This window comes from Pongo abelii, chromosome 16, assembly GCF_028885655.2.
Source record: "Pongo abelii isolate AG06213 chromosome 16, NHGRI_mPonAbe1-v2.0_pri, whole genome shotgun sequence".
Classification (NCBI taxonomy): domain Eukaryota; kingdom Metazoa; phylum Chordata; class Mammalia; order Primates; family Hominidae; genus Pongo; species Pongo abelii.
Window position 1 is genome coordinate 51076280 of NC_072001.2, and position 15294 is coordinate 51091573.

At 33.7% G+C, this 15294-nt stretch overlaps 1 protein-coding gene across 2 annotated transcripts in view; it reads right to left on the reverse strand.

The window, feature by feature from the left end:
• The window catches only part of MYEF2 (myelin expression factor 2), a 38099-nt gene that overhangs the window by 18319 nt on the left and 4486 nt on the right, over window positions 1-15294 (reverse strand). For both annotated transcript variants that reach the window (XM_002825414.5, XM_002825415.5), the window contains exons 2-7: window positions 10046-10254; window positions 8764-8816; window positions 7535-7542; window positions 7347-7440; window positions 1099-1290; window positions 251-404 (exon numbers count right to left, since the gene is read on the reverse strand). In XM_002825414.5, the coding sequence (XP_002825460.3) occupies window positions 251-404; window positions 1099-1290; window positions 7347-7440; window positions 7535-7542; window positions 8764-8816; window positions 10046-10254 (710 nt within the window). The remainder of the gene's footprint in view (window positions 1-250; window positions 405-1098; window positions 1291-7346; window positions 7441-7534; window positions 7543-8763; window positions 8817-10045; window positions 10255-15294) is intronic.

The following is a 15294-nucleotide window of genomic DNA, read 5'->3' on the forward strand; positions in this document are numbered from 1 at the left end:
GTATACAATTAATTGTGGTAGGAAGAGAGAAAAGAAAAAACTTCATACCAGCCCTGTACAATATGGCCAATTCAAGTTTTAAGAGTGACTTTAATACTTGGACCTACTAAGCGTTTTATTTGCTGGAGACTAAAGTCTAACACACATCTCTAAGCCAAGCAACCTTAAATTCAATTACCCCCTGCCAAAACAAAGGTGGTATTATGCTTCTTCAACCTCATAAACAATGCTGAAATGTAAATCAGGATACAAATTGCTTGAACTGCTTCAATTGCTTGCTCAAAAGTGACAGTGCCCATTCCTCTGCTCTTGCCATCTTTGTCTTCTTTAATATCTGCCCGCTTCACAGTTCCAGCTATGCTGAACACTTCCTTTAGCTTCTTCCAACCAACTTTGAAGTCAAGCTTAATATAAAATTGTATAAAGTTACATACCTAATAAATCCGTCTCCCCATCTGTAAATACAAAAAATCTTTTCTAAACTCTTAAAACCATAAAGAACTATAATTCTAGTTCAACAATATATTGATAATGTTCAAATTTAAAAACATCTTCAGTTGCTTAAAATCATTTAAGCTACATCTACATTGTTCCTTATCCTTATTTTTTTTAATTTCCAAAATCACCTCTCAACTGCTCAAACCTGTTTTGTACATTTGAAACTTGCATATCTATTTTTACCAAGAGAAATCTAGATTTTGAAAAGTATTGTTTTCACTGACTTTCAAATGCTTAGAACAAATAACAAACCAACTATGGCATGCATTCACAAATATCAAGACTAAAAGAAGAAATCCATTTACCAATATAAACCAAAACACATATAATTTCAAGAACTGCTTGAATGTGTATAAACTGCACAGTTCCATGTTTAAAAAATCCAAATAGTTGTATTTAAACTCTAACCTTGTGTGTGTCTGTGTGTGTATATATATATATGTATGTGTATACGTCAACTGATTTTGAGTTTACAATAATTACTCTTTCACTTACTTTAGTTAAAAATAAGCAAAATGTTCTATAAACCTATAACTCATTCATTTAATCAAATTATCCATCTATCTGAATGACAAATTTTAGACTAAAGTTTGAACTTACATTGGCAACAAAAATTGTGGAACCAAGTCTACCGGCCTGCAAATTACTGATGACTTCAGGAGGAATGTTTGGATTATTGAGAATGGAAGGTGGTAAATTCATCAACCCTGATCCCATATCAGGGACATGTCCTCCTGGAAATGATCCTCCTGTTCGCTGCAATGCCCTACGAGCATTTTCTCCATCAGGATCCTATAACACACATTGAATGTTAAATTCCACTAAATACATCAGTAATTCTATATAATTAAAATAACAACTTAAATTCTACAGTAGCGATCCCGTCTGGCTCAAATTATTGACCCTCTTGAAGAGTGAGCTTTTTTCTCACCCAGAGAATTGAGTCCCATAAAAACCTGTGGATAAACAAAAGATTTCAGCCTCCAGAGATGTCAGTTAAATATTTTTTTCCAATCACTAAAGCCACTTAAGAACTTGAAATTAGTTTAATTTTGCTCTCACACTAGGGTACAGGTATACATACATGTAACTCAAAGAAGAGCGAAGTACTCACTGCGACTTTTCTTTCCAAAATGTAGGAATGGTCAATTCTCACTACTGGATGCCCAATGGAATGCCAAATTCAGACTAATTCAAAGCTTTTCAATAGTGGAACAGACTGTTATAAAACCCAAATATTGGGGTAGAGGACAGGATGGCTGATTGTAATGTGTAAATTTTATTCCTGAACAAAATACAATTACCCACCTTCTAAACTCTTACCTTCTTCAACAATGATTATAATCTGAGATGGAGGAGGGGAGAGATAAAGGAGGGGTAGGTGTCCAAGTTAGAAATGATATTAAACATTGTTTTTTTGTTAGGTTCATTAATTTTGTAAGAGAAACATCCTACCTTTAAACAAAACCAAACACACACATACACGCACACAAACATAAATGTACTTCTCACTCATCCCACTAGGTGGAATACTAAAAAACAAAAATAAATCAACAAAAACCACATAAACACATTGACAGACTATCATCTGCAATGCCAAATGATTATGTTAAAGGTAATCACCATCATCACTTCTCCATCTTTAGGCTAAGATGAAGTGTAAAGGTAACCATCAAATCTACTTTGCTGGCCTCAGTCTGGGAATACAGTACCAATAAAAAGAAAGTCAGGTGACTTTAATAAATTCTCCAGGATGGCTGGAGAATAAAAGGTGAAAAGGTAAAATAATAAAACCATTCTGGCTTCCAACATATTTCTTCACTATGAAGGAATAAAAAGGATTATTAAAAAAATGTATCAAATAATGCTTCAAAACATATAAGTTAATAAATAACAAATTCTTCAGGCCTGAGGATTCAAAAAGAGGTAAAAATACGTAATTTAGGATAGTGGCTACCTATGGGGAAGAAAGATAACTCAGAAGAGAAGATGTTTCTTGAACTAGTATAGTAAGCTATTTCGGCTGTTTGTGCTTATAACATTAACAAGATGTACTGCTGTGTTGATCTGTCTTTTATATACATATATATGACAGAAATATATACACATACAATACATGCATACATATATAAAACATATGTAAAATAAAATTTATATAAAACAAACCACCTACTATATAACATGACTTTTACTCTTCTTTTCCCCTTGCTGTCAGCCTGCTGGTTACTGACTGCTATTGCTTTTGGAGGGCCTACAATAGCAGTTTATAACTGCTACTATTCTGCATTTAATTAAATTAAAAAAATGTAATTCTAAAGTCTTTTAAGGAACAATGGAAATACACCTTCCTTAGACTTTCCTCAGTAGCAGTTCTAAGCATTCATTCCATCCACCCCTCTATAAATTAGATATCCCAGGAAAGGGACTGCCAAAGTGACATTAATTCAAAAAAGTCAACTAAATAAATCTCTCATCATTCAGCTAGGCCAAATTTAGCCTTTTTTTCTCTTAAAAAGGTTAAAAATGGCGGCATCCTTTTTCAACTTGGATTATATAACTCCAGGGTCTCTGAAGTATTACTGAGGATCTACAATATGCTGAAACTTAAAAGAACACAATAACATGGCTTTGATATTTAGCATCCAATAAACTTTTTTTTCCAATAAAAGAAAAAGACACTAAGAATCTGTAGTACTTGTCCTTTGAAAAGAAACAGAAAACAGAAAACAGAAAATTGTCAGGTCGGTGCAAAAGTAAATGCAGTTTTTGCCATTATTTTAATTCAAACCTTTTTTTAATGGCAAAAACTGCATTTACTTTTGCACCAACCTAATATAATCCTCAAAATGATCATTCTGATTATTATAATTTAAAGAAAATTAAGATACCAATATATTTCTGAAACACTGGCCCTGGCTTATGCATAAAAATCACCAAATAATTGGCTGACACAAACCACAACAGTCAAAATTTTCTCTGCTAATTCTATACATTCCTGTTAATAACTTTTTTAATAATAAACCCCAAACAGGACTAGAATAATTTGGAAGCAAACCCAAATAAAGCTATCTGGGATACATGTTATATGTTGGTAGCATGGCCTTTGATTTCAAGCTATTATCTCACACTCAGGAACAAGAGACTCTTGGACAGGAATAACAATCATCATTACTACAGCTAACATTTATTATGTAGCTAAAATATTTTGAGCACTGTGCTTAGTGCTTTGTACAATGGTAATATACAAGCATAATAAATAGCCAACACTAAATGGTTTACATATATTAACTCTTTGAGTCCTGATAGCACTATGAGGTAGGTGCTATCATTACTCCCATCTTAGTAATTATGAAAACAAAGGAGAAAGTTTAAGTAATTTGCCCTGAGTTAGAGAGGTTCTCTGATGCCAGAACATAAGTTCTTTACCATGTATCTCATTTAATCCTCATAAAAATCCTATTAGGTAAATAAAAGCACATTTTGTTTTATTGTGCTTCACTTTACTGTGCTTTGCAGATATTGCACTTTTTGCAAATTGAAGGTCTGTGACAACCCCCTGTCCAGCAAGTCTATTAGCACCATTTTCCCAACATGTGCTCACTTTGTGTCTCTGTATCACATTTTGGTAATTCATGCAATATCTCAATTATTCTTCATTATTATCTGTTATGGTGATCTGTGATGAGTGATCTTTGATGTTTTGTTTTGGGGCACCATCAACCATGCCCAAATAAAACAGCGAACTTAATCAACAAATGTTCTGACTGCTCCACCGACCAGCCGCACCCCATCTCTCTCCGTCACCTCAGGCCTCCCTATTCCAAGACACAATAATATTCAAATTAGGTCAGTTAATAACCCTAAAATGGCTTCTAAGTGTTCAAGTAAAAGAAAGAGTTGCAAGTCTCTCACTTTAAATCAAAAGCTAGACATGATTAAGCTTAGTGAGGAAGGCATGTCAAAAGTTCAGACAGGTGAAAAGCCAGGCCTCTTGCATCGAAGTTCCTGAAGGAAACTTAAAGTGCTACTCCAGTGAACACACGAATGATGAGAAAGTGAAACAGCCTTAATGCTTTTCCAAAACAGGTAAAAACACAAAATTTAAGATACCGGTTACCTTTGGCGAAGAAGGATAACACAACACAGAAGATGCTTCTTGAACTATTAAGATATTTCACTTGTTTGTGCTTATAACATTTCAGTGGTCTGAAAGTTTCAGTGGTTTGAACAGAAGATCAAAGCAGCCCCATCATTCCCTTAAGCCAAAGCCTAATCCAGAGTAAGGCCTTAACTCTCTTCAATTCTATGAAGGCTGAGAGAGGTGAGAAAGCTGCAGAAGAAAAGTTTGAAGCTGGTTCATGAGATTTAAAGAAAGAAGCCATCTCTATAACATAAAAGTGCAAGTGAAGCAGCAAGTGCTGACGTAGAAGCTGCAGCAAGTTATCCAGAAGACCTAGCTAAGATCATTGATGACATGGCTACACTAAACAATAGATTTTCAGTGTAGATGAAACAGTCTTCTATAGAAAGAAGATACCATCTAGGACTTTCAGAGTTAGAAGGGAGAAGTCAGTGTTTGGCTTCAAAGCTTCAAAGGACACATTGACTCTTTTATTAGGGGTTAATGCAACTGATAACCTTAATTGACTTGAAGCCAATGCTCATTTACCATTCTGAAAATCCTAGGGCCCTTAATAATTAGGCTAAATCTACTCTGTCTGTGCTCTGTAAATAAAATAACAAAGCCTGGATGACAGCACATCTGTTTAAGAATAGTTTGCTGAATATTTTAAGCCCACTGTTGAGACCTCTTGCTCAAAAAAAAAAAATCCTTTCGAAATATTACTGCTCATTGACAATGCGCTTGTCACCCAAGAGCGCTAAAGAAGACATACAAGAAGACTAATGTTGTTTGCAGGTCTATTAACACGATATCCAATCTGTAACCCATGAATCAAGAAATAATTTTAACTTTCAAGTCTGATTATTTAAGAAACACAATTTGTAAGGCTATTGCTGTCATAGACAGTGATTCCTCTGATAGACCTGGGCAAAGTAAATTAAAAACCTTCTGGAAAGAATGTACCATTCTAGATGTCATTAAGAACATCTGTGATTCATAAGGTCAAAATATCAATATTAACAGGAGTTTGGAATAAATGGATTCTAATCGTAATGGATGACTTTGAGGGCTTCAAGACTTAAATGGTGGATGTAACTGAAGATGTGATGGAAAGAGCAAGAAAACTAGAATTAGAAGTGGATCCTGAAGATGTGACTAAATTGCTGCAAACTCATGATAAAACCTAAACAAATTAGGAGTTGCTTCTTGTATGAGCAAAGATAGTCATTTCTTGACATGGAATCTACACCTGGTGAATATGCTATGAACACTGTTGAAATGACAACAAAGGATTTAGAATATTACATAAATTTAATTGATAAAGCAGCAGCAGGTTTGAGAGGACTGACTTCAATTTTGAAGGAAGTTCTGCTGTAGGTAAAATGCTATCAAACAACATCACACGCTTCAGAGAAATCTATTATGAAAGGAAGACTCAACTGATACAGCAAACTTCATTGTTCTTAATTTAAGAAAATGCAACAGCGACACCAAACTTTAGTAACCACCACCCTGATCAGTCAGCAGCCATCAGCACTGAGGCAAGACTCTCCACCAGCAAAAAGGTTACAATGAAAGTTCAAATGATCACTAGCATTTTCAGCAATAAAGTATTTTTAAATTAAGGCATGTATATTGTGCTTTTAGACATAATGCTATTGCACACTTTAAACAGAATATAGTATAAATGTAACTTTTATGTGTACTGCAAAACCAAAACATACATGTGACACACTTTATTGTTATATTTGCTTTATTGCAGTAGTCTGGAACCAAACCTACAACAGCTCCAAAGTATGCCTCTATTATCAGTAGTACTACTACCATTACTTCAGTTTAGAGAAATTAAGTAGCATGTCTAGACACCCACTAGAAAGTGATAAAGCCAGGAATCAAACCATTACTATACTATTAAATGCCATGGTTGACAGTACTGCTCTACAACCAATGATTGGCATCAGTATTAGTACAAAATCTTCAGGGTCCCAAAGTCTCTTTTAACACAGACTTTAGCAAGTATATGTATGTAACAGGTCTGTAATCCAACTATTAAGATTAACAATACAAAATAAAGGAACCTATGAAGATGAGTGCTATTCAAGCCAATAATTCTCAAGGTTAAACTGTAAATTTTTTGTTTGTATCTTCTAGTCATTTTTTTGTCAACCTATTTACACTGCTACAATTTTGTACAAGGAGGGCATTTCCATTTTAGGGGATTCCAACTTCTAGTTATAAATTTCACTAATAGAGTTATAATTTTTCTTAAATTTTAATCTAGTACAGTTTTCAGGTAACTCTGATAAAAAGTGAATATCAATTTTATTCAAATCCATAACATATTTGCATTATTAAGTGACCTTTAATTATCAATTACAAGGATATTATATTTCTCAAATAACAAAATCTAAATATTGAAAATGTCTGTACCAAATAAACTCAGCACCTAAAGTTTATCCCCTTTGAATTTCTAGGTCCTCAAATTTTTTTAAATTATGTGCTTTTATTTTTAACAACTTGGAACAAATCAAGTATATAGGATAACTGCTTAAGAGCAAATATAAAATCACGTACAAGTAAAACTACCATCAATATATAATGCTTTAATAAACACCTATGCTTTAAAAAAAAGTTGTAGTCAGGCAAATATATTACCAAATTGAAAATCCAAGGAAAACATGTCTTTATATTCAAATGTTTAAATTCTAAATATAAGAAATCTTACCTCTTTAATATTAAGGGGTCTTCCACTAAGATCATATTTGTTCATAGTTTCTAGGGCTTTCTTTACAAATTCTTCATCTTTGAATTCAACCACACTTAATAGGGAAAAAATTTATAGGAAATGTTTACGTGCTAATTTTTTTCCAAAGTTTAATTTGACTTAAGATACTTAAAGAAAAAATTTCTTACCCACAACCCTATATCCAGGTAGATTTGTCAAAATATGCAAAAGAAAAAAGTTTTAGATCAGTACATGAAGTTAATAATCAGTTCTAACGTTTCAATCATTAAGGTAATTAATAATATGGTAGAATCACTTCATCTTTTATACCTCCAGAACATAACAGGCAAGTAACCACAAATTTTCTCTAAATTTTTAAATATATCTATTAAAGATAGTAGAATCTAACATGTAACAAGCTTGGAGCACATTTTTTACTTTTAGGTGACTTTTCATTAAGTTAAAACTAATGTCACTGCACAAATTAAATCAACAGGAATTCAAGGAAATAACTAAAGGCTCCAATAGACCTATCCTTCTATAGTTACAAATATTTTCAAAAGATGTATTGTCTACGACATATTTTTCAACTCTATTAAAATCAAAATAGTAAATAAATATTAATTTTATTTTTAACAAGTTCTCTATCAGATTAAAACTGGCTGCACATTTAACAGCACCCAGTTGGAAGTATGTAAAAATCACCCATAAACTAATAATAAATTAATTTGGAGAGTTATTTTAAAAAATTATTCCCTGTGATTGCCATTCAAAGTCCCATTTGAATGTAATGACAAAATTTTTATTCATCATGCACCCAACTAGTTTTACTAACATAAGGAAACATTGCTAAGAGTTTTCCATTGTATTCTTCAGTATACTGCATTCTTATTGCTAAAAATCAAAATATACTATCAACCAATTCCTTCTATGTCAATATAATCGTAAATGTCATTCATACCAATTGGTCAGAGCACTGCCTCTTATGTAGTCCTACAGGCTACCAAATTTAGCTTTTCAGTAAAATTTCAAAAATACATTCTGAACTAACACCTTTAAGCTATAGTCCCCTCAAAAAACTCAGGAATATTATCAATTCAGTGACTTTTAAAGTATCCTCGAAGACATCAAAATACAACAAAAAAATCCTATGCTAAAATCTTATTGGCTAAGAAGAAGTATTACCTTAGAGCATTGGAAAAGTGAATGCCCCTTTTGAGTGTTTACAAAACCCATCCCTTCCAGGCAGCTAGGTTTGTATAAGTGTCAGACTTGCTGGTATAGAGCCTCAAATCTTGCATAATAAAGTAAAACAAAATGAAACTTAAGTTTCCAAAAACTGGTACAAGTATTATACAAAAAGTAAACTGCTGAGGAACTTTTAAACCTCAAGCAGATTATTGCCCACAGCACTTACCCTTGATTTTCCTTCCGCATCCTTAAAGAGCTCCACGTATGTAACCTCACCAACTACATAAGACATACAAAAGGAAGATACCAAGAAACAATACATTTAAACACCAGTATCTTGCTTTACTGCACACCTGTGCACAACTCTACAGAGAAGCACCTATTATTCACCAACAATCAAAACCAGACCAACATACCTCCTATCAATGGCTATGTAAATTTAACTAATTTTCAGAAATGTACATCATCCACATTCTCTAAAAAAAGCTAACAACCATATTAACCTAATTCATACTACAGATCATATTTTGGCCAGCATGATATAGTTGGTGAACAAATGCACATATACATACAAATGGTCCCTTAACCTATCATATTAAAAAACATCACATTAGCACTTTTCAAATAACTTTGGTCAGCCTACACACAACAGCTGTTTTAAGGTGACTTTCTACCTGAATGTCTTCAATCATGTTTGCCATCAGTAAACTAAATTTACAAATCATGCTTCACAGCAAGCCACACACTTTCTAAATAAAGTCAATGAATAAAACCAATCAAATAGTTGTCACCTTACAACAGATACACCAATGCAATTTAAAAAAAAGAAAATTTATTAGAAGAGATCAGCCTCAAAGCCAAGTACATAGTTTGCAGGACTGTTGAAACTCAATTTTTCAAGAGATAACAAAACTAACTTTTACAAGATCAAGTATTAAAATTATTTTTCCCCAAAACCAACCATGTATATAAGATGAAGGTTTTCAGATTATTCTGAAAACAAAACTGCAACAGCAGTAATGCAATTTTAATTTAGAACTGCAAAGACAGCATCATGGCAGTCATGACAATGCAAACAAAATAAATTCCACAGCCAGATTCCAGACTCCACCAAGATAATAACAAAACAGCTTTTGGAAAAAAAATAAATAATCAGACCTTATTATTCATTCTTAACACGCTAAATGTATTACTTAACTAATGCAATAGCCCTTTTAAAATCTATAAAAACTTCAACTAGACAAAGCAATCACTTTAACAAAATTCTTGGTGGCATGCATATGCTGGCTCGCTACTATCCCACTAAAATGGCAAAAAGAAAAATATCCATACTACCTTGTAATGAAATTGTGTCAAGAGAAAGAAGAGGAAAAGATTAATTCACATGTCAAGAAATAAAAATCAATTTTTTGAGTCTGTGTGGCTCAGAGGAATAAAAATGTTTGTGTAGTTCCCTCCCCTGCCTATATGAAGATTATCCAACAGTGGGTTATTTCAGAGATAGTTACCTTTCTCTCTCATTAGATCTTTAATAGCTTGCCATTTCATGTCATATGGGATGTTGCTAATGAAAACTCTGTTACGATTTGGACCCTTCTTTTCTCCAGTGCCCGAATTCTTGTCTTTTGAATAAGGATGAAATCTATTGGCTTTCTTACTTCCTGTAGATTTTTCCTTTAGGTCAGATTTCTCTTCTTTTGCTGATTCATCATTCTCCCTGTGAATTAAAAAAAGTCAAACAAAACCCCTCAGTTGTGCTTATAAGAATGGAAGTCTATATTAAATAAGTATTTCATATTTATCACCTCGCAAAACTCTCCACTAAGCTAGACCTCAGCAAAGTAGCTGGAGAATCAGCCTGAGAGCTTTGAAATTACCCAATGCTATTTCAAAGCAAGAGTTTGGTTTCTCATTTAACAGTCCTCATTTTTTTCCCACATTAAATAGTTGTAAGCATCCAATCACCCAGTTTTTCCCATCACACTACTTAATTAATAAATGCTATTAGACTGGAACAGAGGGGAGAGCAGATAATTTTACTTCTAAGGTATCTAAAACTGCCACCTTTGATGGAGAATTAACTTTCTGGGCATCATTAAAAACTTTTTTAAAAACTAACTTACACAGTGATACTCTGAAAAAGTTCATCTCTTAAAGGTTAATAGTTTCTTCTCAGAACTTTCTCCTCCCTTAATGAGAAGCATAATTAAAATACAAAGTTATGTCTATAAATCCACATCTATATATGTATATACTCACATTAAGACTCTCAAACTTTCTTCTATTCCCAATTTTGATCAACACAGAAAACTTATAAAGTATCCTAATATTTTATGTTACATTTTAACCTATAAACTAGAATAGGGTACTTCATCAAATTATGCCGTTTCATTAATATTACCTACAATGGGTAATGTAGGACAGAAGCAGTACATAAAAGCAAAGTAAGCCAAAATTTTATAAACCTGATTTTTTTTTTTTTTTTTTTTGAGACGGAGGTTTGCTCTGTCACCCAGGCTGGAGTGCAGTGGTGCAATCTCGACTCACTGCAACCTCCGCCTCCCAGGTCCAAGCAATTCTCTGCCTTAGCCTCCCGAGCAGCTGGGATTACAGGTGCCCACCACCATGCCCGGCTAATTTTTTGTATTTTTAGTAGAGACAAGGTTTCATCATCTTGGCCAGGCTGATCTTGAACTCCTGACCTCGTGATCCAACCACCTCGCCTCCCAAAGTGCTGGGATTACAGGCGTGAGCCACCGCACCCGGCCAAACCTGATTTTTAATGACGCCTTAACTAGAAAAAAAAGTAATTTATAACACCGTAATCACAATGCAACTCTATGATGTCATATGCCAACCATCCAAAAGATGTAGGCGTACACTTAAACCCTACAGATAAAAATTTGGATTTCTATTTTAAAATGCAATTTACTTTTCAAAACAAGTCTTTTTTACAGAACAAACAATAGGGGTTTTTGTGGGGTTTGTTGTTGTTGTTGTTGTTGTTGTTGTTGTTGTTTGAGATAGAGTCTCATTCTGTCACCCAGGCTGGAGTACAGTGGCACGATCTCGGCTCACTGCAATCTCCGCCTCCTGGGTTCAAGGAATTCTCCTTCCTCAGCCTCCCAAGTAGCTGGAATTACAGGTGTCTGCCACCACACCCAGCTAATTCTTGTATTTTTAGTAGAGACAGGGTTTCACCATGTTGGCTAGGCTGGTCTCAAACTCCTGACCTCAGATGATCCACCCGCCTTGGCCTCCCAAAGTGCTGGGATTACAGGTGTGAGCCACCGTGCCCGGCCAATAGATTTCTTATTTAAATAAGTGCTCTAGTCAATTTAAAACTATTTTAATAACAAAACTTCAATTTTAAAGAAATTTTTCACAAACATTACTAATAATATCACTGTGCATGACACCCAGGAATCTAAATTTTTTTTAAAGCTTTCTGGATTATTCTGACAACAAACCAAGTTTCATGAGCCAGGCTCTAAATTATCTTCTAAGCCCAGCAATTCTGGTGACCCATACATTGCAATGCTCCACACACCTCTAACTGCAGTCATTTGTTACATAATATACAGAGCTTCTTGAACACTACTCTTCTTTGTAGGTAACACAGCCATAAATATGGTATGTAAACTCTATGAGAACAAAAACTATCTGCTTTGGTATCAGCAGCACCTTGCACGGTGACTGCATATAACATTGTGCTGTAATTTTTTAATGAATTAACAGTCAATTAAGAATCCATACTCATGTGAGCACAGATGTTGCCAGAAAAACTGCTAGAATAAAGAAAGAGACATTTGGACCAACTTGCTTTGCCATTTTTTTTAGACCTTGAAAGGGACATCTTCACTATCAAACATATTCCTCCATCAGAAATGGCATGGCCTAGGGGGGAGTCTTCTCAACTGTCTAAATCTAGCAAGTACCTACCTGTCTGAACACAGTGACCCTTTTGAAAATGGCAGCAAGCAGCCAAAAGGCACAAAGGCCTTTTCTCTGGTTTCTGGGTACTGCAGATAGAAGAACAAACCTTTCTTTTCAATTCCCAAAGGGCCTGTTTATATAATAGGCTTAGATGAATTCAATGAATGTTTGTAAAGTAATTAAGACTCTATTCAGTAAGCAGATATCTATATAGTCTCTAGATTAATACCCCTTCCCCTGCCTATTTTCTTCCAGGATTAAACCAATTGTGAAAATTACACAAAGTTCTGAAGTACTTACAATGTTCTATTCTTGACTTAGGTGGGGTTACATAGATTAAATATTTGCTTACAATAATCTGAAAACTCCATTAAAAACAGTAACATTATATATAATATTTTCTTTAAAATATTTACTCAAAGATGATCAGAGAAAGTAATTTCTTCATTTTCCCCAATAAGAAGCATCTTAAAAATACTGATAAACTGCTCATCTATGATGTATGAATTAAAATTTATCTTAAGTTTCTTCCCAGTGTATAACAAAAAAACAAACAAAAAAAAACTACAAAAGCCATAACAGTTTAGAGGCTACAGGGATGATCTAATTATTAAGAAACTGAACCATAATTATATAATTTCTGAACTATTTCCAAGTCATAAATACTTTGGGAGAGAAAGTAAAAATATATGTGAAAACTCTTAAGGAAATGATGCTACATAATTCCAAAATATTGGTACTACATCCAGAATTCCACGTACTAAATTCCCAAACTGTTCATTTAGACAACCACTCCCACAATGTACTTAAAATAAAAACTCTAAAATAGTCATAAAAATGTTATCCATTCTTAAAATTGAACTGTGCGTATCTAAATTATAACATAAATTTCTGAAAAAAAAACAACCTCCAACATCAAAAGAAGAAACATAGTTTTAATGTGTGATTTTAAAAGTATAATGGTGTAGTATGAGATCCAATATTAATCCCAGTTCCAGATGAAAACTACCAGAGGGCAGTTCAGAGCAATAAATGCCTATACTAAGAAAAATGACCTCCAGGCCAGGTGCAGTGGCTCACACCTGTAATCCTGGCACTTTGGGAGGCCAAGGCAGGTGGATGACTTGAGGTCAGGAGTTCGAGATGAACCTGGCCAACATGGTGAAACCCCATCTCTACTAAAAATACAAAAATTAGCCAGGTGTAGTGATGCATGCCTGTAATCCCAGCTGCTCGGGAGGCTGAGGCAGGAGATTCACCTGAACCCAGGAGGCAGAGGTTGCAGTGAGCCGAGATCACACCATTGCACATTTTTTTTTTTTTGAGACAGAGCAAGACTCCATATCAAAAAAAAAAAAGAATAAAGATCTCCAACAACCTAACTTTACACCGCAAGGAACTAGAAAAAAGAGCTCAGTCCAAAGTTAGTAGAAAGAAGAAAATAACGAAAATCAGGGCAAAAATAAATGAAATATACTAGAAAAACAATAGAAAAGACCAATAAAACTAAAAGTTGGTTTTTGAAAGATAAGCAAAACTGACAAAGATTAAACTAGATTAAGGGGGAAAAAACAATCAGAAATCAAAGAGGAAAAAATAGAAAAATATATAAAGAAATCAAAGAGGAGACATTATAACAGATACCACAGAAATACAGAGAATTATAAGAAACTACTATTAACAATTATATACCAACAAATTGGATAACTTAGAAGAAACTAATAAATTCCTGGAAATATACAACTCACCAAGGCTGAATCATGAAAAATTAGAACATCTGAACTGTCCACTAACAAGGGAGATGGAGTCAGTAATCAAAAATCTCCCAAGAAAGAGAAGCCCAGGACCCGATAGCTTCACTGGTAAATTCTACCAAACATTTAAGAACTAGTACCAATCCTTCTCAAACTCTTCCAAAAAACTGAACATGAGGAAACTCTTTCAAATCATTTTATATGACCAAGATTACCCTGATAACAATGCAAGACAAGGACCCTACAAGAAAAGAAAATTACAGCAATATCTCTGATGAACACAGATGTAAAAATTCTCAACAAAATACTAGCAAACTAAATTCAACAACACATTAAAAGGATCATACACCATAATCAAATGGTATCTATACCAGGGATGCAAGGATGACATACATAAATCAATAAATGTTATACACCACATTAACAGAATGAAGGATTTTTTAAAAATCAAAGATCATCTCAATAGATCCAGAAAAAGCATTTGACAAAACTCAACATCCTTTCGAGATAAACACTCTCAACAAATTCAGTATAGAAGGAATGTTCCTCAACACAATAAAGGTCATATATGACAATCCCATAGCTAATGTCATACTCAACAGTGAAAATTTGAAGGTTTTACCTCTAAAGCAGGAAAAAGAGAAGATGCCCATGCTCACCACTTCTATTCAACATTGTACTGAAGGTCACAGCAAGAGCAATTAGGCAAATAAAAGACATAAAAGGCAACCAAATTGGACAGAAAGAAGAAAAATTATCTCTGTTTGCAGAAGATGTGATCTTACATAGAAAATTATTCAGAGAAAATTTTAAAGACACCACCAAAAAAACTATTAGAACAAATTCAGTAAAGTTATAGAATACAAAGTCAACATTCAAAAATCCACTGCATATCTACACACTAATATTAATGAACTATCCAAAAAATTAATTAAGAACATAATCTCATTTAAAATAGCATCAGAAAGAATAAAATACCTAGAAATAAATTTAACCAAGAAAGCTAAAGAGCTATACACTGAAAAACGATCAAACAATGATAAAAGAAATTGAAAATAATACAAATG